The following is a 26470-nucleotide window of genomic DNA, read 5'->3' as shown; positions in this document are numbered from 1 at the left end:
CCTGTCCGACCCATCCCTTCCTTAATATGGTCCGATCAGTTACTCGAAGGTGCGTCTCCTGTAACATTACCACGTCCGCCTTCAGTCCTCTCAAATGCGCGAACACACGTGCCCTCTTAACCGGCTCATTTAGCCCTCTCACATTCCATGTGATCAGCCTAGTTGGGGGGCTCGTCCCCCCCCCTCCTCGCCGATCAGCAATCACCTTTCCTGGGCCAGTCTCTAGCCCGTGCCCCACGCATCTGCTGGCCTGCCCCCATGGCGCCAGACATTCTCCCACCTATTGTTCCCCCTCCCCCGGCACACACATTCAAAAGAAAAGCAATCCCAACACAATTGCCCGAAAACCCCCCACAAAAAACAAAGAAAAGATCAAATGAAGATCCAACATCTAAGAAGCGCACCTCCATCCCGCATCAGTGCAAATGTAAACTTTAACTAACTCAGCTCTGCAACAGGCCCCAAATCAATACAGAAGGCATTATAAATAACGTCCAAAAAAACAAGAAACTTTTTTAATGTGACCGCTGCAGCAAAATTCAAAGACCTCAGTCCGCCACCAGCCCTTTCCTTCTAGCGCAGTCCATCGCTTCCTTGGGCGACTCAAAATAAAAATGTTGCACCTCATACGTGACCCAGAGATGGGCCGGATGCAACAGTCCAAACTTCACCTTTTTCTTAAAAAGGGTCGACTTTACCCATTCTTCTCCTGGCCACCTCCACACTCAGATCCTGATAGATCCGCAGGATACTATTCTCCCATTTACAGCTCCGTGTCTGCTTGGCCCACTGTAAAATACGCTCTTTGGCCAGGTACCTGTGGAATCTCACCACCATTGCCCTCGGGGGGGGGGCCCACTCGCAGCTTCCTCGCGAACGCTCTGTGAGCCCTGTCCACCTCCAAAGGTCGTGAGAACGTCCCATCCCCCAGCAACTTTTCGAACATGCCCGCTATGTATGCCCCAGCATCCGCTCCTTCGGACCCCTCCGGGAGACCGACGATTCTCAGGTTCTACCGGCGGGACCTATTCTCTAGATCCTCCACCTTCTCCAGGAGCCTTTTCTGCTGGTCTCTCAGCATCCCCACCTCCAACTCCACCACTGTTTGATGTTCCTCCTGCTCAGCCAGCGCCTTCTTACTTTCTGGATCGCCCGATCTTGGGCATCCAATCTAAGTTCCAGCCGCGCAATCATTTCTTTAATCGGGTCCAAGCATTCCTGTTTCTGCTTGGAGAAGCTCTCCTGAATGAACTGCATCAGCTGCTCCGTTGACCGCTGGGTCGACAAGCCAGGACTCCGGTCCTCCGCCATGCTTTCTCCCGCTGCAGCTTCAGCCCAAGCCTTCTCTGTTCGTCTATTTCTTCCTTTACGAGCACTTCTAGTCCGCCTCTCCATGCACCACAATCCACTCCACAATTGCCTCTTCCATCAATTTACCAACTCAAGTCCGAGATAAAATCGGGGGAAAAGGTCCAAAGGTCTGACCCAAGCGAGAGCCACCAAATGTGCGACCTACTCCTTCATAGCTGCCACCAGAAGTGAGAATTCCACAACATAAGGCCTAGGCAGCAGAAGACATGGCTACCAATTTCAGAAAGAATTAAAATTACTCTCTGTTAAAGTGCGTTTTTCTGAGAACTCAAATCTCTTTCCCCTGGAAAACTAGATTAATAAACCCTAATGAAGCCACTGCATTCAGCAAAGCCTCCAAAAACACTCAAGTACTGGTCAGCAGCAACTCTGGTGCGTCACCTGTGTTTGCACAATCCCATAAAACAGTTGTCCGTCTGTCTCATGAAAACCACCCAATATTTATCCTTCACATAACATTACAAAGAAAAATACATTGCTGTTTGTGGGAGCTTGCCGTGTGGAATTGGCTGCCTTGTTTTGTACATTACAACAGTGACTACACTTCAAAGTACTTCACTGTCAGTAGAGCACTTTGGAACATCCGGAGGTCATGAAATGCGCTATAGAAATGCAAATCTTCCTTTTTTTTCAATTTCATGTCTTTCTCCAGGTCGGCTGTGATGGTACTGAAGCAAGCTCCCATCCAAGGTGTTTAACCACGTTATTCCTTCAAATGCTGTTTTGAAATAGCAGCTTACTATTTTCATCCTTATTTCATATTTTCTGCAGTTTTTCTTTTCATTTAAAAGCAAGTTTTTCTATCTTGGTCAATCACAGACTATTAACCCAATTATTTCATATGTCCAAATCTGATATGTGTAAATATCACTTCTTCACAAGCAGAAAGAAATGCTGTTTGTGTGATGGGCCAAATATTGTACCATAGATTTCATAGAATTAACAGCGCAGAAGGAGACCATTCGGCACATCAAGTCTGCACCGGCTCTTGGAAAGAGCACCCTACCCAAGCCCACACCTCCACCCTATCTCCATAACCCAGTAACCCCACCTAACATTAAGGGCAATTTTGGACACTAAGGGCAATTTATCATGGCCAATCCACCTAACCTGCACATCTTTGGACTGTGGGAGGAAACCGGAGCACCCGGAGGAAACCCACGCGTACACGGGGAGAACGTGCAGACTCTGCAAAGACAGTGACCCAAGCCGGGAATCGAACCTGAGACCCTGGAGTTGTGAAGCAATTGTGCTAACCACTATGCTGCCGTGCTGCCCATACCTGATAAGATATGTGGGATAAGCTCTCCCATGTAGTCAATGTCCAACTGTACCAAGCACTAATTCCACCTACACAGAACCCTGATCTGGTTGGGTGCCAGCATCTAACAAGTGACATGATCCAAAAAGATAAGGCAGTTATCAAATAGCTTAAGGATTTTACAACTTTCAGGTTGAATATTTCATAGAAGATGAGACATCTTCATCCTTTGGGGTTGATCGTTATCAACCATTGGAGCTCTGAGGTTATAGTCTGAATATTGTAGTTTTTCATTTACATGGAAACAAACAGAAAATAGCAGCAGGAGGAGGCCCTTCGAGCCTGCTCCACCATTCATTATGATCATGGCTGATCATTGTGTTCAATACCCTGATCCCACCATCCCCCTATATCTCTTTAGCCCTAATTTCATTTTTTTTTAATGTGAAAATATTTTAATTCCATTTTTAACATTATGAAACATTAACAAGAAAGTGGAGTTGATGTGTTACTCGTGATCTTATTGAAAGGTGGAAGATGTTCGAGGAGCCATTTGGCCTATTCCAGCTCGTAATCCTATTGATCTTCCAGTGGGTGAAATAGAGAGGAACACCCTTATGTGCAAAGTTTTCTCCCCCAGAATTGCCATTTCAACAGCTAGAAAGCACAGGACAAGTTATGGCCGACAGATAAAAACATGACAAGGTACGAGTCACATGGCTGGGGCGGACAATATACGGGAAATGAGATCTCTTATTCAAGGGCAGCAAAACACTTGAATATCATAGAATTTACAGTGCAGGCGGCCATTCAGCCCATCGAGTCTGCACCGGCTCTTTGAAAGAGCACCCTACCCAAGGTCAACACCTCCACCCTATCCCCATAACCCAGTAACCCCACCCAACACTAAGGGCAATTTTGGACACTAAGGGCAATTTATCATGGCCAATCCACCTAACCTGCACATCTTTGGACTGTGGGAGGAAACCGGAGCACCTGGAGGAAACCCACGCACACACGGGGAGAACATGCAGACTCCGCATAGACAGTGACCCAAGCCGGGAATCGAACCTGGGACCCTGGAGCTGTGAAGCAATTATACTAACCACTATGCTACCATGCTGCCTACGAATATGAAGGAAAAGAGGCAACGAATGAAGGGGTGTAAGAATGAAAGAAAAAATGGACAAAGAACAAGAGAAAGTATGTGCAAAAAAAAGTTCAGAGAAAGGTAAAAGAACAGGAAAGCAAAAAGAATGTGTAACAATGAGAGACTTAATTTTGGCTTATTGACTAACAATGTCAAGGAAATGGAGCAGTGCTCTAGTTGAGATCCTACTGACGATGAGAAATGAGGGAGAAGGATCCTGTTCGGGGTAGTTGGATAAAGAAAAATCCTGCATACCCAGCAAGGTAACTAGCATAATTATTAAACAGTTTCCAATGGTACAAGTTCCATGATATAAGCAGAACAACTCAATCTCATTTTAAACTGGATGGATTCAGTACTACCATTGCAACAACCATTTTAAAAACAAAAGAAGCAGATGCCTTCTCTCCTCATATGAATACTTAACAATATTTTGTGCTGGAGGCACATTGCTTGGAGTGGAACTGTGCTGTGCAGATCTGCAAGGTAGGTCCCAAGTTTGATCTCAATTTAACGGGTAATAGGGCGGCATGTGGCGCAACGGTTAGCACTGGGACTACGGCGCTGAGGACTCGGGTTTGAATCCCGGCCCTGGGTCACTGTCCGTGTGGAGTTTGTACATTTTCCCCATGTCTGCGAGGATTTCACCCCCACAACCCAAAGATGTGCAGGTTAGGTGGATTGACCACAATAAATTGCCCCTTAATTGGGAAAAAAAATAATTGGGTACTAAACCAAATTTAGAAGAAAAAAAATGTAACGGGTAACAGCACCTAAAGCACATATCTGGTATTCTTGATTAATAAGCGGATTTCTTGATTAATAAGGAGACCGAGAGTTATGGGGAGAACGCGGGAGAATGGATATGGGGAGCATATCAGCAATGATCGAATGGTGGAGCAGACTCGATGGGCTGAGTGATCTAATTCTGCTCTTATATCTTATGATCTTATCTTATGGTCTAATTTAGTAATCTCAGCCAGAGTGATGATGATATCCTGCAATTAGCTGGTATCTCAATAAAGAGGAATAAAAAAATTAGCTGGCTGGGATCCTGCTGGAACACTCAGGTTAACGGATGTCACTCTTGGTCTATGCTCATACATGAAGAACCTCTGATGAGGTTCTGGGGAAGTATCTTCAAATCTGGAACGACAGTCACTATAAACTTGTGCTGCATTTCCACTTTGTCACTACGCTTAACTTAATTCGGTGCTGCTCAAGATGAAGAAGGTGATCCATGGGCTGCATTGGGTGTTTTCCAGAGCATGATTAGATGGTGACAAAAGCTCCTTTTACTGGGCACTAACAACGTGCTTCATCTTGGAAGCTCAAGAGCGGCACTTTTCTCCTTTTCCTGCACCAATCAGATTGTGTGATCGGTCAGTGGGATTGTTAATTCAGTGCTGAATTAGAAGCAGTTTTGTGTTGTGGGTTAAATCCTAGTACAAGCGGAGACTATCCATACTCATATCACCCACGGTTTCTGCAGGCTGCAAGAGCTTTGTCACTATAGAACGAGGTTTGTGGAGCCCAGTTTTACCAAATGGGTGAGAATTAAAACTAGAGACAATATTCGTACCGGCCTCCCCGAACAGGCACCGGAATGTGGCGACTAGCGGCTTTTCACAGTAGCTTCATTGAAGCCTACTTGTGACAATAAGCAATTATTATTATTATGTTCATATAATTTACAGTGTAGAAGGAGGCCGTTCGGCAATCAAGTCTGCACCGGCCCTTACAAAGAGCACTCTACTGAAGCTCACGTATCTACGCTATCCCCGTAACCCAGTAACCCCCACTTAACATTTTTTGGACACTAAGGGCAATTTAGCATGGCCAATCCACCAAACCTGCACATCTTTGGACAGTGGGAGGAAACCCACGCAGACACAGGGAGAACGTGCAGACTCCACAGAGATAATGACCCAGCCGGTAATTGAACCTGGGGCCCTGGAGCTGTGAAGCAACTGTGCTAACCACTATGCTACCTTGCTGCTCTATTCAACAGAGTTTTAAGAAATCTTGTGGCAGAGATTGCTTCCGTTTCTCTCCAAGTTGTATTTTCTCTCAAAATCTCTGCCTATGATCAGTTTGGATTTTTTTCAGCATCTTCAGCAAAACAGGAAAAGTGGAAGAAAGAGGGAAAAACAAATATAAAAGATTCCACAGTATTGGTAAAAAAAAATATGCATTTTATCAAAGGTTTTCGTCTTGAACATCAGAACAATCGCAATACCAGTGTCAGGGGAAGCCACACTTTATACTGTTATGAGAAATGAGTGTTGATTTGGTTGGGTTGGCAAGTGGACTTCGACTGGTAGAGACATTGCCATGGAGAATGTATCAATTAATGGTGATCGACAGTTAACTGCAAATCATTGTTTGAAATTCAAAACAGTCACCTTGACTCTGACTGGTCAAGGGATTGCCCTGAGCAATGAACCAGAAAATGGCTGTCACTTATTCTGTTAGCAGAAACAGGCGCAATGTGTGCAAATGTTCATTCTGTCTACAAAGAACAGGACCCTCTGTATTAATATGTGTAGCTTCCAATGCACGCAAATGTGTGGCTTACAGATTTGTGCCCCAAGTCCTTGGGAGAGAAGCTTGCAGAAGGCAGTCTGAGAAACACACCTACTTTCATCAGAAGCCAGAGCAGAACTCAGGGGCTGGTTTAGCTCACTGGGCTAAATCACTGGCTTTTAAAGCAGACCAAGGCAGACCAGCAGCACGGTTCAATTCCCGTACCAGCCTCCTCGAACAGGCGCCGGAATGTGGCGACTAGGGGCTTTTCACAGTAACTTCATTGAAGCCTACTTGTGACAATAAGCGATTTTCATTTCATTTTCAAATGAAACTAAAATAACAGACACAGGCAGGGCTGAAAAAATAAACAAACCCAGCCCCTCCCAAGAGTGACATCACAGCCTGCCTCACCGTTAAGTCCTTGCTTTAGCAGACATACCTTAACCTAAGTTCTTTTAACAACAATGCAGCATCATAAACATAATACAATATATATTAAAAATATCATAGTTGTCATGATCATTTTCTGTGCTTATACTTGGAGTCCTTACAATAGTTTAATTTAAAATGTAGCCCACATAACTCCACATCAGTTACTGAAAGTGCCTCCTTTTCTCCCCGAAGGTAATGACATATACTGGGCAATGGTTTCAAAGGCTCCAACAATTCCTAAATAATGTCAGACTTCCTTCATTTGTAAGTTTAGGCAGAGTGTGTCACCAGGCTATTTTCTTTCCCTTTAACAAAACAATATTATTTCATTTGCACTCTTACCTGAATGCCTTGTTCATTGTGTTGTAATTAAAGTGTTGAGGAGCTAATCCAACAACTACAGCATTAGGATCACTTCTGTTGATTCCTGAAAAAAAAACATTCTAATGAACCTTCCGAAGTTTACAGAAAGCGCTTCAGAAAGACAATTTTTTATTTAATTTAATTATTTTAAAAGTTCTTCATTCAATTGAATTTTATTTCTCCAGATTCGATTGCCTCAATGTTTCTGGTTGCTCTGGGTGTTATATCATCGTTTATCCATTATGTTCTGCCCTGAGATAGACCCAAGGAATTGGCATACTAAGTTCTTAAGCCTCTTATTAGTTATGTAGCTGTTGAGACCTTCATGGATTTTTTCCTTTGGAGTACTTGCTCTTCTGTCGACAGCAACTAAAGTCTTCCATGTCAAAGCACAGCAAGACCTGGATAATGACTTATACTGGGGAATGGTTTCACAGACGCCTAGAGTTCCTAAATAACCTCAGACATTCTTCCCTTGTAAACAGATACCTGGGAACCCCACCATCTGGAGGTTCCCCACCAAGTAACTCACCACCTTGTCTTCGAAATATATTGCTGTTCCTTCACTGTCGCTGGGGGAACATCCTGGAACTCCCTCCCTAACAGCACAGTGGGTGTACCTACACCTGAAGGACTGCAGCGGTTTAAGAAGGCAACTCGCCACCATCTTCTGAAGGGCAACTAGGGATGATTTTTTAAAAATGGTAATGCCATTAAATGTCAAGGGCGGTGGTTAGATCCTTTCTTGTAGGAGATGGTCATTGGCTGGCACTTGTGTGGCACAAATGTAACTTGCCACTTGTCAGCTCAAGCCTGGATATCGTCTAGGTCTTGCTGCATTTGGACATGGACTGCTTCATTATCTGGGGAGTCACAAATGGTGCTGAACATTGTGCAGTCATCCACAAACATCCCCACTTCTGATCTTAAGATGGAAGGGAGGTCACTGATAAAGCAACTGAAGATGGTTGGGCCTAGGACACTACCCTGAGAAACTCCTGCAGTGATGACCTGGAGTTGAAATGATTGACGTCCAACCACAACCATCTTCCTTTGTGCCATGTTTGACTCCAACCAGCAGAGTGTTTTCCCCCGATTTCCACTGACTCCATTTTAGCTAGGGTTCCTTGATGCCATACTCGGTCAAATGCTGCCATGTCAAGGGCAGTCACTCTTATCTCACTTCTGGCATTCAGCTTTGTCCATGTTTGAACCAAGGCTGTAATGAGGTCAGGAGCTAAGTGACCCTGGCAGAACCCAAACTGAGCATCAGCCAGCAGGATATTGCTGAGTAAGTGCCGTTTGATAGCACTGTTGATGACTCCTTCCATCACTTTGGTGGTGATAGAGAGTAGACTTATAGGGTGGTAATTGGCTGGGTTGGATTTAATAATAAACTTTCATTGTCACAAGTATGAAGTTACTGTGAAAAGCCCCTAGTCGCCACGTTGCGGTGCCTGGTCAGGTAAGCAGGTTCGGGAATTGAACCCATGCTACTGGCCTTGTTCTGCATTACAAACCAGCTAAACCTCACTGAGCTAAACCTATTTTATGTGTACAGGACTCACCTGGACAACATTCCACATTACTGGGTAAATGCCAGTGTTGTATCTGTACTGGAATAGCTTGGCTGGGGGTACAGCAAGTTTTGGAACACAAGTCTTCAGTACTATTGCCGGGATATTGTCAGGGCCCAGAGCCTTTGCAGTATTCAGTGCCTTCAGCCGTTTCTTGATATCATGTGGACAGACATCTGTGATGCTGGGGACCTCTGGAGGAGACCGAGATGGATCATCCACTCAGCACTTAAGGCTGAAGATTGTTGCGAATGCCTCAGCCTTGTCGTTTGCACATACGTGCTGGGCTCCTCCATCATTGAGGATGGGGATATTTGTGGAGCCTCCTCCTCCAGTGAGTTGTTTAATTGTCCACCACCATTCCCAGCTGGATGTGGCAGGACTACAGAGTGGTTGAAAACAATTCCGTTGCTGCTGCCCCACAGCGCCTTACGGTTATCCAGTTTTGAGTTGTTAGATCTGTTCGAAGTCTATCCCATTTAGCACGGTGATAGTGCCACACAACACAATGGAGGGTATCCTCAATGTGAAGACGGGACTTTGTCTCCACAAGGATTGAGCAGTGGTCACTTCTACCTACACTGTCATGGACACATGCATCTGCGGTAGACAGATTGGTGAGGATGGGGTCAAGTACGTTTTTCCCTCTTGTTGGTTCCCCCAGCACCTGCTGCAGTCCCAGTCCAGCAGCTATGTCCTTTAGGACCCGGCCAGATCGGTCTGTGGTGGTAGTACCAACCACATTAAAGTACCCCACCCAGAGCAATTCTGCACCCTTGCCATGCTCAGTGCTTCTTCGAAGTGGTGTTCAACATGGAGAAATACTGATTCATCAGCTAATGGCAGCCGGTCCGTGGTACTCAGAAGATTTCCTTGCCCATGTTTAACATGAAGCCATGAGACTTCATGGGGTCCAGAGTCGATGTTGAGAACTCCCAACGCAACTCCCTCCTGCCTGTATGTCACTGTACTGCCACCTCTGAGACAGGACATACTCAGGAATGGTGATAGTGGTGTCTGGGTCATTGTCTGTAAGGTATGATTCTGTGAAAATTACTATGTCAGGCTGTTGCTTAACTAGACTGTGAGTTAGCTCTCCCAACTTTGGCACAAACCCCCAGATGTTAGTAAGGAGGACTTTGCAGGGTCGACAGGGTTTGCTGTTGTTGTTTCCGGTCCTGGTCAGATGCCGGGTGTTCTGTCCGGTTTCATTCCTTTTTTGTGTTTTTGTAGTGGTTGAATACTGTAGCCACCTAAAATGGCTGATTCCCGAGTAAAATGGTCAAACCCCGATCTAAAATGGCGAACGAAAGAGGCTGATGGGAAAATCAGCCAACAGGACTCAAACGGACGGCTGCAGGCAAAACAGTGTATTCGGCTCTGAGGAAATCGGCCCAGACCAATACCTGCAACCATTAACAGCACAACAACCCAGCCATCTGCATACTAAGCAACCATCCCCGGGAACAATTGCTACACATTAGCAACATAAAGCCGATCCAGACTTTTCGGCGCCAGCTGTGGCTGAGACAAAGAAAGGTGGACGACCACCCCCCAATCAAGGAATCGCCCCATTATTGGAGCATATCGAACCAAGTGATTGGGACCAAGTCCAATCACTTGGAACCAGGGTCAAGGTCCGCCCCGAGAGGCGGGAAGCCCCTAGAGACTATAAAAATAGGGGCCAAGTTCAGATCGACCCTTCTTCTCCTACTCGCAACCTTCGAGGCCCTTCGACGAAGAAACAAGTGTTACTCCAGCGATTGCTACCAGATAGGTGCCCCAGACTATCGACTCGTACCAGCCTTCTTGAATCCCGCAGTCCAGACCCAATTTGATAGACCAGTCGTTTCCCTGACCTGGTGGGCCATCGCCAAAGTTAAATATTGGCCTTTAGTGGTAGGTATTAGTCTAGGAGTAGGATTATTGTACAAGTATTTATTGCTGTATATAATAAATGATCATTGATTGAACTTTTACTAAGCGGTGTGCTGCATTATTAATCATTACTTGAGCTTGAACAATGGGGCGGTATCAGAAAGATACCTGGTGACTCGTGAGCAAAGGGTGACAGAATTAGAGCTAATAAAACTAAGGCTAATAAGAGCAACATTTTGGCGACATCCTGACGGGACCCGATCTAGAAGTGGAAAACCACTCCGGGAGAACCCAAGAAATTTGAATTAGAATCCAGTTGGAAACAAAAAACCACAAGTGTTCAAGCGGTTCTGATTAATAATTCATAATTCGGAAGTGTGTGTATGCATGCGTAACTAACAGGGCTATAAGGTAAAACTGATAGATTTTGTTGCGTCAAAACTGTCGGAAGTCTGTATTTTCGGAAATTAGCGCAAGCCGTACCCGCATCTACGACACCACCTTAGCCCCCTGTTCCAAATTTAAACAAAGCAAGCGAATAGGAAAGATGGCCATGCAGGCAATGCAACGCCTCATGAACCCCGAGGAATTTGCGGTCGCAGCGACCAGCAGCAGTAGAGTGGGACAATGTCCCATTTGGGAAGAGGAAATCCGGAAACATCTCAAGGGCAAAGGATGGCCCCTGTGGAATGATTTCTGCGACAATAACGAAACAGGTCCCAGAAGTATAGGGCATACTTGGTGGGAGAACCTGAGCGAAATACATAAAAAGAGATTAGCGAAAGCTCGCAAGCCGATGGCAATTGTGTCCTGTCTGGCACAATTGCGAGGCACAGAGGAGGTTGTCAAGACGCTCCGCAAAGAAGTAGAGGGCATACATCGTATGAGTAAAGTCGATGTAAGCGAAGTTGAGAAAGAGAATTTAGAGTTAAGGAGGAAATTAGCAGTAAAGGATGAAGAGGTGGCTGACGCCAAACGGGGTCACCAGTCTTATCTGGTGCATTTAAGCAGTTTCCAATCGCAATACGAAAAGGCCTATCAGGACACGCAGCGTGCAGTCCTGGTAAGGAAAGAAGCAGAAAAGCAGGTGGAGACGCTACAGAAACAATGTAGTGATCTCAAGGCAGCCTTGAGAGCGCTCCACGCTGCCACCACAGAACAAAGACAGAGCACAATAGATCATGCAAAGTGCCGGAAGCAGATTGCAGACCTGCAATCACTGCTTTCTGTCCAGAAAGGATTTCAGGAAACCTTTGGGGAAAAGTTAGACCAGGAAGACGGCCCTGATTGGGAAGAGTTGCAAGAAACAGCGCAGAGATATGTTCAGAGAACATGTGTGCAGGGAAAGCCCCAAAGGAGAAAAGCACCCCAACCCCCCACACAGCACGTAGTTCAGGCTCCAATGAACCCTGTAACCACCCTCCGCACAGCCACACTGGATGATGCAGAATATCTATATTCTACCCCCTTAACAGTGACCCAATTACGGGGCGCGTGCAAGAAGATCACACCGTTCCTCCCCGCCGCAGACCCCCACCATTTCTTTGCCACCGTCAAACACCAGGCGACCATGTACGGCCTGGATGAGAGAGAGCACGTAAAGCTCATGGTTTTAAGTTTAGATCCGTCTGTAGCAGCAGCCCTCCCCGACCCACAGAACGTAGGAGGAGACACCCTTGCCGAAATGCATACCGCGATCCTGGATGCGATCGGGTATAACCGGGGTGACTCCGTAGATGGCCTCGATAAGTGCAGGCAGGAAAAGACAGAACACCCCACAGTGTTTGCTGGACGCCTGTGGATTCATTTCACAGCAGTTTTCAGTAATTTAGAACAAGCCCATTTGTCCCAAGACGGTGTGGCCAAATGGACCCGCACCCTTATCTCCCATGCCACAGAGGCAGGACAAAAAGCCTGTACGAATTATGACCCCTCAGAGGAAGCCCACAATGAGAAATGGGTTTTAAAAAGATTGTCCCGCGCCTGGGAGCAGTCTGTACAAAGTTAAAAATCCCGAAGAACAGCAGGCAGAAGCAGACAAACCCGTAGTTAGGGAACCCGAGGAAGAGCAGGCAGACATGCATCCAGTTAAATCGCACCAGAACCCCGCATGGGTAAACGAAGGAAGGAACAGCCCCCCACAGAAACCACCGGAATGTTACAATTGCGGACAATTAGGACATTACGCACGAGAATGTCAAGCCCCCCTGAAACAGCAACGGAATAAGACCACACATGCCCCCCGAACCAGCAAAGAAACCAACAGCCCCGACCCCCCACCCAGGGAACCACACCCAAGGGAACAATGCACCAGAGAGCCTGCTCCACCTTATGTGCCTCAGGGGTCATGTTACAACTGTGAGCAGCCAGGACACTTCGCCCGAGATTGCAGGAGACCCCCACCAGCTAGACTAGCCCTCAGATATGAAAGGGAACACCACCCACAGCAGCTACAAGGTCCCAGCTGCCCCATGCACACTGTGAGCACTTACCCACCACTTCTCATGGCAGTGTTACCTCAGCAAGGCCACTTCATTTTTGTTTCACTCCTCCTTCCTTTCTTCTTTGGTCACGCTGCACTCCATCCATATGCTAATTACACCCCAGCCCAAATGTGATTTACGATGTCCCGTATTCTGATGGAACCTGCAGGATGTTTTATGTTGTTCGTACGTTTGTTTTGTGTTGTTCATCCGACAGGAGAATTTTTTTCCAGCCGCTTATTCAGCGGTACCAACATATCTGCAGATACCTGGTCAGCAGACCAGAAGCTTGTTCAGCGGAACTAGCTTGTCTGCAGACACTTCAGCTGATACCGGTTCGGGTACCAGATGCCCGATCGTAGCTGCTCTTGTGATTCAAGGATAGAATCACTGTAGCAACCACACCACGATGACTACATTTTTGCCCGTTCTTGTCGGTTGCTCAGGCAGTGGAGAAACGGCGTGAGACCCGCCCTGCCTGGGGACCCCCCGTTGGTAAAACACGCTCGGGTAGGGGAGATACGGCATTGGTAGCCGTCCTACCCGGGGACTCCATCCAAATCTTACCCGTCGCGGCCCATACGCACCTCATTTGACATTCTTTCATTTCAATAAGTTTTTATTTGTTCAGGTGACCTTTAGGTTGCTGCCATATGCTATTTACATCCTGGGACATTTGGATGGTAAATCAGCACTGGTCCGTCATTGGGAAGTGTGCCGTGTCCTAAAATTTGTTTTTGAAAAAAAAATGAGGGAGTCACACATAGTGACCAATTATAAGGGAATAATTGGGCTCAAAAGGACAGACACACTAACACACCGGATATTAAACCAAGGTAGTTACAGATACTATGCTTGTTTTTACAGACTCCAGGACCGGAGTAAACAAAAGAACACAAGAAGGAAAAGGAAAGAGGACAGCCAGGACAGTCATGAGGACTTCTTGCATCGTGCTCAACATTTTTCTCATGAACATTTGGTTGCGCGGGAACGCGGACCCCATTACTTCAAACCTCCCTGCCGTTAATGTTTCACTGGCCCGCAGTACCCAGACCCAGTCACCAGCGACACTGCATCTTCCTAGTGTGCCAGGTTCATAACCTGGTACTCCCTGTCCTACATGATTGAAGCACTGTTAGCGTTGGCGATACTCTGCTGTGTAGTGCAGACTATGCGCCTCCGCAAATGGAGAAGGCGGGCGTACCGCGCTCGACCCCCGGTATGTCGTATCAGATCCCCTATATTCGGTTATGACCAGACCTCCGACCCCCGCGATCTATAACGAAATAATAAAGAGCATTCACTTGCGTTATTACTGTAAATAGAAAGATGTACAAAACCTTTAATGAACAAAAAAAATGTATGATCCTGAGCTTGACTGCCAAGCCAGGAAAGAGTATATTAAATGTTGTGATTGTTGTTGTATGTTTTAGGAAGATAGGATAATGCAATGTTTAGTGAGTATAGTGTATTTAGGTAAAATTAGAGGTCCCAAGTTCGTTATTTTGTAAATGCATGCCCCTGCCTGACATAGCGCCCTTAGAATTGTTTAGGTAAAAAATTTTGTGCATAGCTAAGGTCAGAGCAGAGGCCATGTAGGAGGTGTGTCCCCCGGTCAGGGAATGGAAAGAACAAAATTGATGTGATCCTTCACGATTTGCGTTAGGATCACAAGGAGGGTATGTAGCCACCTAAAATGGCTGATTCCCGAGTAAAATGGTCAAACCCCGATCTAAAATGGCGAACGAAAGAGGCTGATGGGAAAATCAGCCAACAGGACTCAAACGGACGGCTGCAGGCAAAACAGTGTATTCGCCTCTGAGGAAATCGGCCCAGACCAATACCTGCAACCATTAACAGCACAACAACCCAGCCATCTGCATACTAAGCAGCCATCCCCGGGAACAATTGCTACACATTAGCAACATAAAGCCGATCCAGACTTTTCGGCGCCGGCAGTGGCTGAGACAAAGAAAGGTGGACGACCACCCCCCGATCAAGGAATCGGCCCATTATTGGAGCATATCGAACCAAGTGATTGGGACCAAGTCCAATCACTTGGAACCAGGGTCAAAGTCCGCCCCGAGAGGCGGGAAGCCCCTAGGGACTATAAAAATAGGGGCCAAGTTCAGATCGACCCTTCTTCTCCTACTCGCAACCTTCGAGACCCTTTGACGAAGAAACAAGTAAGTGTTACTCCAGCGATCGCTACCAGAGAGGTGTTCCAGACTATCGATTCGCACCAGCCTTTTTGAATCCCGCAGGCCAGACCCAATTTGATAGACCAGTCGTTTCCCTGACCTGGTGGGCCATCACCAAAGTTAAGTATTGGCCTTTAGTGGTAGATAATAGTCTAGAAGTAGGATTATTGTATCAGTATTTATCGCTGTATATAATAAATGATCGTTGATTTAACTTTTACTAAGCGGTGTGCTGCATTATTAATCATTACTTGAGCTTGAACCACGTGGCGGTATCAGAAAGATACCTGGCGACTCGAGCAAAGGTGACAGAATTAGAGCTAATAAAACTAAGGCTAATAAGAGCAACAATACAACTGAGTGCCTTGCTAGGCCATTTCAGAGGGTATTTAAGAGTCAACCACATTGCTGTGGATCTGGAGTCACATGTAGGCCAGACCAGGTAAGGAGGACAGATTTCCTTCCCTAAAGGACATTAGTGGACCAGACGGGCTTTTACAAAAATCAACAATGGTTTCATGGTCATCATTACATTTTGAATTCCAGATATTTTATTGAGTTTAAATTCCATCACCTGCCATGGTGGGATTTGAACCCAGGATCCAGATCATTACCCTGGGTCTCTGGATTACTAGTCCAGCGACACTACCGCTATGCCACCGCCTCCCCACATTGCTGAATCCCTCACTATCAACATCCCGGGAGTTACCATTGATCAGAAACTGAACTGGACCAGCCATATTAATACTGTGGCAACAAGAGCAGGTCAGGTGCTAGAAATCCTGTGGCGAGCAACTCACCTCCTGACTCCCCAAAGTCTGTCCACCATCTACAAGGCACAGGTCAGGAGTGTGATGGAACACTCTCCACTTGCCTGGATGAGTGCAGCTCCAACAACACACAAGAAGAACAAACAGCCTCTTGATTGGTACCCCTTCCTCAAACATTCACTCCCTCCACTACCAACACACAGTAGCAGCAAAGTGTACCATCTACAAGACTCAGCAGCACCTTCCAAGCCCACGTTTACGACCATCTGGAACAGGCTTTTTCAAAGAGGGAGTTGTGACCCATGGGTAGATCACGGGCAGGTGTAAAAAGATCATGGTGCACCCTGAAATGCAAGTATCCCAACTACCAGATAGGAACAGCAGGATGGTGAACAGAAATAATACCACGAAAATTGCTTTTATGATGGGAGATACGCATGGTCCAGGAGTGAGAGGCCGACATCCCAACAGCAAGCCAGGCAGTTAGCTGTAATTTGGCACCATCAGACGAATAAGACTGAAGTTGCGTAAAGGGTTATCTGATCATCACCAGTTAATCCGATTCTTCACTGAACTGAAGTCTTTCAATTGACCAACCCGAAACCGAGTAGCTTTTCAGGATCACCCACCTAGAGACACAGTCTCTATTTGTGTAGAGAAGCTAGCAGAGACCCCCACCCCGCAAGCCCTCCACATACACGCACTCTTTTCGGTCCTCTCTTCGAAGGAGACTTTGGGAAGACAAACACCAGTTTACTCATCTGTTCAAAATGTGTTGAAGTACAATAGGGTTTGGAGAAAACCATCTTCTTTCTTTCTGTCTGCGTGTCGATCCTCACCTGCAGCAAAACTCGCTGCAGTTACCAGATTAAACCTGGCACGGAACAATCACACTCTGACTTTCACAACAGCTACCGATGGACACTCTTCTGAACTTTACGGGAACTGGCGGCCCTTGTCTGCCCCCTCCCTGCCATAAAGAATCTTGCATTGTTAAGTGAAAAAATTCTTGAGATCAGTCCTCAAAGCAGCCTTGGAGTCTAAACTGTATCGTACGCTCACCGTTTAATTACAGTAATGTTCTGGATTCATCTTTCCCAACCCTTTATTCACATAATTTGTCTTCCCCTGCAGAATTCTCTTGAAGATTCAGGACTATTAAGCCTAAATTTCTGTAGTCTTTCCTGTGTTAGTCGTGGCTCAATGGGCAATGCTCATGTCTCGATATCAGACAGACAGTTGTGGGTTCACCTCCACATCTAGGCCAACACCCCAATGGAGACTTGGTCTTTTAAGGAATAGTTGATGGGAATGCAGGACAAGCATGTGCCGGTAAAAAGGACAGGAAAGGCAGGATTCAGGAACCATGGATGACCAGGGAAATTAAGAATATTGCCAAAAAGAAAAAAGATGCATAAGTGAGGTACAGATACTAAAAACAGATAACATACTTGAGGACTACAAGGAAAGTAGAAAAGAGTTCAAGCAAGCAGTTACGAGAGCAAAAAGGATCACAAAATGTCCTTGGCAGACAGGATTAAGGAGAATCCAAAGGCATTTTATTTGTATATTAGGAACAAGAGGGTAGCTAGAGAAAGAGTTGGCCCACTCAAGGACAAAGGAGGGAAATTATGCAGAGAACCAGAGGAAGTAGGTGAGGTCCTTAATGAGTATTTTGCATTGGTATTCACAGAGAGGGACATGCTGATTGTCGGTGTCTCAGAGGGATGTGTAAACACTTTAGAACAGGTTGTTATTAGGTGTGTTAAAAAGCATTAAGGTAGACAAATCCCCAGGGCCAGGTGGCATCTATCCCAGATTACTGAGGGAGGCAAGAGTTGAAATTGCTGGGCCTCTGACAGAAATCTTTGTGTCCTCATTGGCCACAGGTGAGGTCTCAGAGGATTGGAGGATAGCCAATGTTGTACTGTTATTTAAGAAAGGTTGCAAGGATAATCCGGGTAATTATAGGCCAGTGAGCTTGACGTCAGTGATAGAACAAAGAACATAACAGTGCAGTACAGGCCCTTCGGCCCTCGATGTTGCGCCAACCTGTGAAACCACTCTGAAGCTCATCTACACTATTCCCTTATCGTCCATATGTCTAACCAATGACCATTTGAATGCCCTTAGTGTTGGCGAGTCCACTACTGTTGCAGGCAGGGCATTCCACGCCCTTGCTACTCTCTGAGTAAAGAACATACCTCTGACATCTGTCCTATATCTAGCTCCCCTCAATTTAAAGCTATGTCCCCTCGTGCTAGACATCACCATCCGAGGAAAAAGGCTCTCACTGTCCACCCTATCCATCTTGTATGCCTCAATTAAGTCACCTCTTAAACTTCTTCTCTCTAATGAAAACAGCCTCAAGTCCCTCAGCCTTTCCTCATAAGATCTTCCCTCCATACCAGGCAACATTCTGGTAAATCTCCTCTGCACCCTTTCCAATGCTTCCACATCCTTCCTATAATGCGGCAACCAGAATTGCACGCAATACTCCAAATGCGGCCGCACCAGAGTTTTGTACAGCTGCAACATGACCTCATGGCTCCGAAACTCAATCCCTCTCCCAATAAAAGCTAACACACCGTACGCCTTCTTAACAACCCTCTCAACCTGAGTGGCACCTTTCAGGGATCTATTTACATGGACACCGAGATCTCTCTGCTCATCCACACTGCCAAGAATCTTACCATTAGCCCAGTACTCTGTCTTCCTGTTATTCCTTCCAAAATGAATCACCTCACACTTTTCTGCATTAAACTCCATTTGCCACCTCTCAGCCCAGCACTGCAGCTTATCTATATCCCTCTGTAACTTGTAACATCCTTCCGCACTGTCCACAACTCCACCGACTTTAGTGTCATCTGAAAATTTACTCACCCATCCTTCTACGCCCTCCTCCAGGTCATTTATAAAAATGACAAACAGCAGTGGCCCCAAAACAGATCCTTGTGGTACACCACTAGTAACTGGACTCCAGTCTGAACACTTCCCATCAACTATCACCCTTTGTCTTCTTCCAGCTAGCCAATTTCTGATCCAAACTGCTAAATCTCCCTGAATCCCATGCTTCTGTATTTTCTGCAGTAGCCTACAGTGGGGAACCTTATCAAACGCTTTACTGAAATCCATGGTGAAATTTGTTGGAAAATATTCTGAGATAGGATCTATGCACATTTGGAAGTGAATGGTCTTATTAGCGACCGACAGCATGGTTTTGTACGAGGGACGTCATGTCTCATTAATTTGATTGAATTTTTTGAGGAGATGACAAACATGATTGACGAGGGAAAGGCTGTAGATGTTGTCTATATGGACTTTAATAAAGCATTTGATAAGGTCCCTCACAGCAGGCTGGTGCAAAAGATTAGATCACATGGGGTCAGGGGTGAACTAGCTGGATGGATCCAGAACTGGCTTGGCCATAGAAAACAGAGGGTGACAGTGGAAGGATGTTTTTCCGAATGGAGGTCTGTAATTAGTGGTGTTCCGCAGGGATCAGTTCTGGGACCTCTGTTCTTTGTAACATATGAATGACTTGAAAGAAAACGTAGTGGGGCTGATTAGCAAGTTTGCAGATGATACTAAGATTGCAGGAGTTGCAGAGAGTGATGAGGATTATCAGAGAATACAACAGGATATAGATAGGCTGCAAAATTGGGCAGAGAAATGGCAGATGGAATTTAACCCGGACAAATGCGAGGTGATGCATTTTGGTAGATTCAATTCAGGTGGGAGCTATAAAATAAATGGCAGAACCATCAGGAGCATAGAGACCGAGAGATCTGGGTGTGCAGGTCAACCGATCCTTAACAGTGGCAGCACAGGTGGAAATGTGGCAAAGAAAGCATATGGCATGCTTGCCTTCATAGGACGGGGTATCGAGTATAAAAGCTTGAAAATTATGTTACAATTATACACAACGTTGGTTAGGCCACATTTGGAATACTGTGTCCAATTCTGGTCACTCCACAACCAGAAGGACGTGGAGGCTTTGGAGAGAGTACAGAAAAGGTTTATCAGGATGTTGCCTGGTCTGAAGGGTATTAGCTATGTGGAGGAGAGATTGAATAAACTGGGATTGTTCTCCCTAGAGAGACGGAGGCTGAGGGGTGACCTGATAGAAGTTTATAAAATTATTAAGGGTATAGATAGGGTGAACAGTTGGAAGCTTTTTCCCAGGGTGGAAATGACAATTACAAGGGGGCACAAGTTCAAGGTGAGGGGGGACAGGTTCAGTGGAAATGTGCGGGGGGACGTTTTTTTTACACAGAGGGTGGCGGTGGCCTGGAATGCACCGCCAAGTGAGGTGGTTGAGGCAGATACGTTAGCGACCTTTAAGACCGATCTGGATAAGCACATGAACAGACAAGGTATAGAAGGATACAGGCGGTTGGTCTAGATAGGACACATGATCAGCACAGGCTTTGAGGGCTAAAAGGCCTGTCCCTGTGCTGTATTGTTGGTTGTTCTTTCTTTGGAGTACTACAAGGGTGTCGCCCTATTAGAAATGCTGTTTTCCAAATACCATGTTAAATGGAGGCACTGCCTCTCATGTAAACAATATAATCAATTCCATGGGACTACATTGAATGAGAGCAGGGAGCTTTACCTCCTAATGTCCTAACTAACATTTAGTCCTCCACCAACATCATACAAAAAAACTCTGGACTTTATCACATTGCTGTTTTGGGGAGTTTGTTGTGAATAAACTGATATTACAGCAGTGACTATATTTCATTGGCTGCAAACTGCTTTGTGCTCATGTCGTTGTGAAGATGCTAGCAAAATGCAAATACTGTTTTTTTTCCATAATTCAAACATTGACATCAAACCAGTGGCTTGCCTCAGCACTTTAATATCTCTCTACTTTCAGTGTCAGAGTTTCACAGCACAGAAAGAGGGCCATCGTGTCTGTGCTGACCATCAAGTGGGTCCTGAAGGTCCGCCAGTTGACAACATTGGGACGTGGGAAAAATAGTTTGATAAACATTGATCTGGAAGCACAAGAGCAGCAGATACATGGGAAACCACCAACTGGAGGTTCCTCTTCAAGCCGCTCACCAACCTGACTTGGAAATATAAACTGTTCCTTCACTGTCGCTGGGTCACAAGCCTGGAACTCCCACCACGACCTACACCACATGGACTGCAGCAGTTTAAAAAGGCAGCTCATCACCACCTTCTCAAAGGCATTTAGGGATTGGCAATAAATGCTGGCCAAGCAGTGATGCCCACACACCATAAATACATTTTTAAAGAAGTCTCACATCCATGCACGCTCATGGGATGCAGATATCACTGTTAGATAGCAACTCTGAATTCAGAACTGGTGATCTAATTTCTGCAGCTCCAGTGCAGTCCGAATGCCACCCTTCTAACTCAAAGGTGGGAATAATACCACTGAGCCAGTCTGCACTGATGTGAGTATGGTTCTTTTCCTTTACCCTTTCATGTGATATGGTGTTTGCTGCCAAGTCCATAATTTGTTGCTCAGCACCTTCTGCCCTCAAGCGGAGTTGCTTGCTCAGCCATTTCAAAGAGCAGTTAAGAATCATAGAATTTACAGTGCAGAAGGAGGCCATTCGGCCCATCGAGTCTGCACCGTCTCTTTGAAAGAGCACCCCTCCACCCTATCCCTATAACCCAGTAACCACACCCAATACTCAGGGCAATTTTGGACACTAAGGGCAATTTAGCATGGCCAATCCACCTAACCTGTACATCTTTGGACTGTGGGAGGAAACCGGAGCACCCGGAGGAAACCCACGCACACACGGGGAGAACATGCAGACTCCGCCCAGACAGTGATCCAAGCCGGGGATTGAACCTGGGACCCTGGAGCTGTGAAGCAATTGTGCTTGCCACTATGCTACCGTGCTGCCAGAATCAATCACATTTCTGTGGGTCTGGAGCATATGTAGGCCAGATTGGTCAAGGATAGCAACCTAGTTTATATTCTAGGCTCCACTTGCAAGGCTGTCTAGATTGGGCCATGAAGTATTCAGCTTGAAATGGGAATGCTGCTAATTTGAAGGCTCACTTGTATACCCTTCACTAGTCACTGTGTCTTTTGTGAGGGCCACGAAGAATCCAGCACGAGTTTTAAGGATACAAAGTAATAACATTTATTTACAATAACATATATATATATAACAGCAGCAGCAACTTCCCTTGCTGCACACTCCTTCCTGCTGGTTCCAAACTGGCCAGCTTTATTTATACATGGAGTTTACTAATGGTTTCTCCACCCCCCTCATTGGGGAAGCTCATACTCCCACAGGATTGTGGGATTGTCATTAGTCCCCAGCCAATGGTAAGCAGGCAGGTTATAACATCCCTCCCCCCGCAAAGTCCAAGGAATCCACCGAAGACCCTGGCGAAGGAGGGCAGGAATACATCTGGGTATCGTCCTAGCACCTCAGTCAACCCTCCAGAAACTGTTTGGAGGATGTGCTGCCATTGCAACCGCAAATGGCGCAACCAGTCCCGACCCAACAGGCTGGGCCCATGGCCTTGCACCACGATAAGTGGGAAACGCCCCTCCTGGCGTCCATAAACAACAGGGGTCATTGTAGTTCCTGCAATGTCCAGTGGTTCCCCCGTGTAGGTGGCCAACCTGGCCTGTGAGTCGGTTAATGTAAGGGTCTGTATACCCTGCTTGATGCGGTCGAATGTCCTCTGGGCGATCACGGAGACCGCTGCGCCAGTGTCCAACTCCATCTCAAGCGGGTGACCATTGATCCGTACTGTCACCTTAATGGGGGCCACACGGGGAGCTGCCACACAATGCAGCTGCAGGCAGTCGTCCTCCGTCTCCACGTCCTCAGGAGTAGTGCAGCAGGTTCATCCACATGGAAGGTACGGCCCCTGGGCTGGTCCCAGTTTCGGTCAGAACGACGGCGCCTCTGGCACCCCCAGGACCGGCGTCCGCGACAGGGTCGGCGCCTACAAGTCTGACACGGACATGGCTCCTCATCCATTGGTTCTGCAGAAGGCTCCCTTCGGGGAGGAATGTCCGACGGCCACTGGCGTCGATCCGGACGTCGCCTCGCCCAAGGTATCGCAGGAGTGCAGGGGGACATTTGCGGACGGAAGGCATGCACCTCCATTCCCTGTAGCTCCTGCACTCCTCGTTCTGCGCTCTCTCGGGACAATACTATTTGAATGGCCTGTTGAAAAGTCAATGTTGGCTCAGCTAACAACTTTCTCTGGGTGGCCGCATTGTTAATACCGCAAACCAAACGGTCGCGTAACATTTCTGACAAGGTCTCACCATAGTCACAGTACTCCGCAATCCTGCGTAGCCTGGATAGAAAGTCGGCAAGGGATTCTCCTGGGGTCCTCTCAGCAGTATTAAACCGATAACGCTGGACTATCGTGGACGGGGTTGGGTTAAAATGTTGCCCCACTAAATTTACAAGTTCATCAAACATTTTGGTGTCCGGCGCAGCTGGGTACGTAAGGCTCCTAATCACCCCAAACGTATGCGGGCCGCAGGCGGTGAGCAATATGACCACCTGGCGCTCATTTTCGGTGATATTGTTTGCCCGGAAATAGTAACGCATCCGTTGTGCGTACAGGTTCCAGCTTTCCAGCGCAGCATCAAAAACATCCAAACGTCCGTACAGAGGCATGGTATAATAGAAAACAACTTCCAACCTGTATCCAACAAAAATCCAGGGAAGTGGCTTCAGCAGTGTAGACAGCTATTCACTTTAACCCTCGTCGCCAGTTTTGTGAGGGCCACGAAGAATCCAGCACGAGTTTTAAGGATACAAAGTAATAACATTTATTTACAATAACATATATATATATAACAGCAGCAGCAACTTCCCTTGCTGCACACTCCTTCCTGCTGGTTCCAAACTGGCCAGCTTTATTTATACATGGAGTTTACTAATGGTTTCTCCGCCCCCCTCATTGGGGAAGCTCATACTCCCACAGGATTGTGGGATTGTCATTAGTCCCCAGCCAATGGTAAGCAGGCAGGTTATAACAGTGTCCATACCCAGTCAGGCCTACAAGTGCCTCCAAACCCACAGCAATGTGGTTGACTCTTATAACCCTCTGTAATGAACTACTAAGCTACTCTGTTGTATCAAACTGCTACAGAAAATAAATAAAACCAGATGGACCATCTGGCATTGACATAGACATTGGAAACAACACCGGTAGTCAAGCAAAGGCCTTACAGCCAACGTCCAAGACTCATCCATCACCATTCCTGGATATGTCCTATCCACCAGCAGAACAGACTCACCAGAGTTGGTGGCACAGTGGTATACAGTCAGGAGGGCATGGTTGTGGGAATCCTCAAATCATCTCCGAATCCCATGAACCCCCATGGCATTCGATCAAACATGGGCAAGGAAATATCCTGCTGACTATGCATCATTGACCTCTCTCAGCTGATGAATCAGTGCTCCTCCATGTCAAAATGTTTGGAAGAAGGGGAATGTACTCAGAAGCTCATATCAGGGTCAAATATGATACTAAGGTTGCAAACAATCTGGTTCAGCCTCAGATAGCTGCCAATGAGAGGGATGGAGTCGAAGGCAAGAAAAAGGACTTTGGGGTGGGGACCAAAGTCAATGGTTTTTGGTCTTCCTTATCTAGTATCACCAAACACAATCTGATTATTCTTCAGATAAAACTCCCTTTGTAGTATTCCAAATGTAACAAGGAGAGATATCGAGAAAAGCTCAGTCTAAACGTTGCATTAAGCACTTGTAGCTGAGCCACAGGAGAATAAAGCTCTCTCTGAGATGCCACACACACACGTGAACTTGGAAACAAATTTCATTTCCAGCACCAATCATTATGTCCAAAATGCCTCACAACCAAAGAATTTTAAAAAGCATAGCCAAAGTTGCTATATAGGCAAATGCAGCAGTCAATTAATGCATTGCAAAGTTCCACAATCAGCAGAAATAAATCACAAGAATTGTTGCAGCACCGAGGGAGGCTATTTGGCCTGTTGTTTCTGTGCTAACTTTCCGGAGGAGCAATACACTTGGTGCCAGTTCTCCCTGTGACCCTGCACATTCCTTCTCAGATTATAATCCAATTCCCTTTCAGTGCCTTGACTGAATCTGCCTTTGTCACTCTCAGGCAGTGCAGTCCAGATTCCAAGCACATTTGGCTACATAGCAGCTGTGAGAACATGGTTCCCATGTCTCCATTGCTTCTTTTGCCAATTAACTTAAAACTGCACCCTCTCATTCTCTATCCTTCCACCAGTGGGAAGTTTCTCCACTCCCCACCACGATTTTTAATATCTCTACCAAATTTCCTCTTAACTTTCTCTTCTCCAAGAAAAACCGTCCTAACTTCTCCAAGTTTTCAAGGTTCTTCAACTGAAGTTCCTCATCCCTGGAAACATGGAAATGACCAGTTAATCTGTTTCCAGGAGAAATGGTGCTCAGGACACTGGAATAACTCCCTGGTTCTTCTTCACAAGGTGTCATGGAATCTTTTCATCCACCTGAACAGGGAAAAAGGGTTTTGGTTTAGTCTAATCAGAAAGAAAGCACCTCTGACATTACAGAACTCCCTCAATACTGCACTAAGAGTCAGCCCAACTTCTGACTCGAAGGGCCAGTGTTCATACCTAACATCAGAATGACATCGTCTGGAATCAAATCCCAGTTCCAGAACTAAAAGCATGTCTTATCCATTGCACCACCCCATTCAAATCCTTGACAGTCAGCTGTTCCATGGGATGGGCTCCAATTGAATCATGCTAGGACCAGTGTACTGGCAAATCGAATAACTAGGGCTATAAACAAAACAAAATAGTTGGTGGTTGGGGGGGACGGGGGGGTGGGGGGAGAAGAGTTCAATTGCATGGAAATTTATTAAAAAATCAAAGTGTAAGGAGGCAGTAGGGGTACAGTTTAATGAAATTGTTACCAGATAACAAAAGAAAGGGTCATATTATACCAGAAGATTGTATAAGTCTAGGGAAAATTAATAACAGGACACACCTACAGGCTTTGTATCTAAATCGGTGTAGCATTCGGAATAAAATTGAGTTAACAGTCCAAATAGACACAAAGAGGTATGATTTGGTGATGATTACTGAGACATGGTTACAAGGAGACCAGGGCTGGGTTCTCTGCACCCCGACCACGATATCGCGGCTGGCGCGGGGGCAGAGATTGCATTTTCCTACACGGAATTGGGACCGGCGCCGGTTCCCCGATTCTGCAGGCCTTGAAAAGCAGCGTACTCTCCGAGTACGCCTCGCCGCCTAGGACCTACCTGGGCTCATGGCCCGCTCTGCCATTCTCCACCCCCGACCGGCCAAAGTCCCGATGGCGTGGATCTAATGTGGTCCAGCCGGTCGGGAAACTAGCGTGGCGGCTGCGGACTCAGTCTGCGGCTGCCCTGGTTGGGGGTGGGCCAATCGGAGGGCCGGGAAATGTTTGTGTGGGCAGACAGGGCCGG

At 46.4% G+C, this 26470-nt stretch overlaps 1 protein-coding gene across 3 annotated transcripts in view; it reads right to left on the bottom strand.

The window, feature by feature from the left end:
* Positions 1-26470, bottom strand: part of hdhd2 (haloacid dehalogenase-like hydrolase domain containing 2) — a 52292-nt gene that overhangs the window by 9822 nt on the left and 16000 nt on the right. For all 3 annotated transcript variants that reach the window (XM_072497455.1, XM_072497453.1, XM_072497454.1), the window contains one exon: positions 7086-7170. In XM_072497455.1, coding sequence (XP_072353556.1) covers positions 7086-7170 — 85 coding nt within the window. The remainder of the gene's footprint in view (positions 1-7085; positions 7171-26470) is intronic.

This window comes from Scyliorhinus torazame, chromosome 3, assembly GCF_047496885.1.
Source record: "Scyliorhinus torazame isolate Kashiwa2021f chromosome 3, sScyTor2.1, whole genome shotgun sequence".
Lineage (NCBI taxonomy): Eukaryota > Metazoa > Chordata > Chondrichthyes > Carcharhiniformes > Scyliorhinidae > Scyliorhinus > Scyliorhinus torazame.
This window is presented reverse-complemented; position numbering and strand designations above follow the sequence as displayed.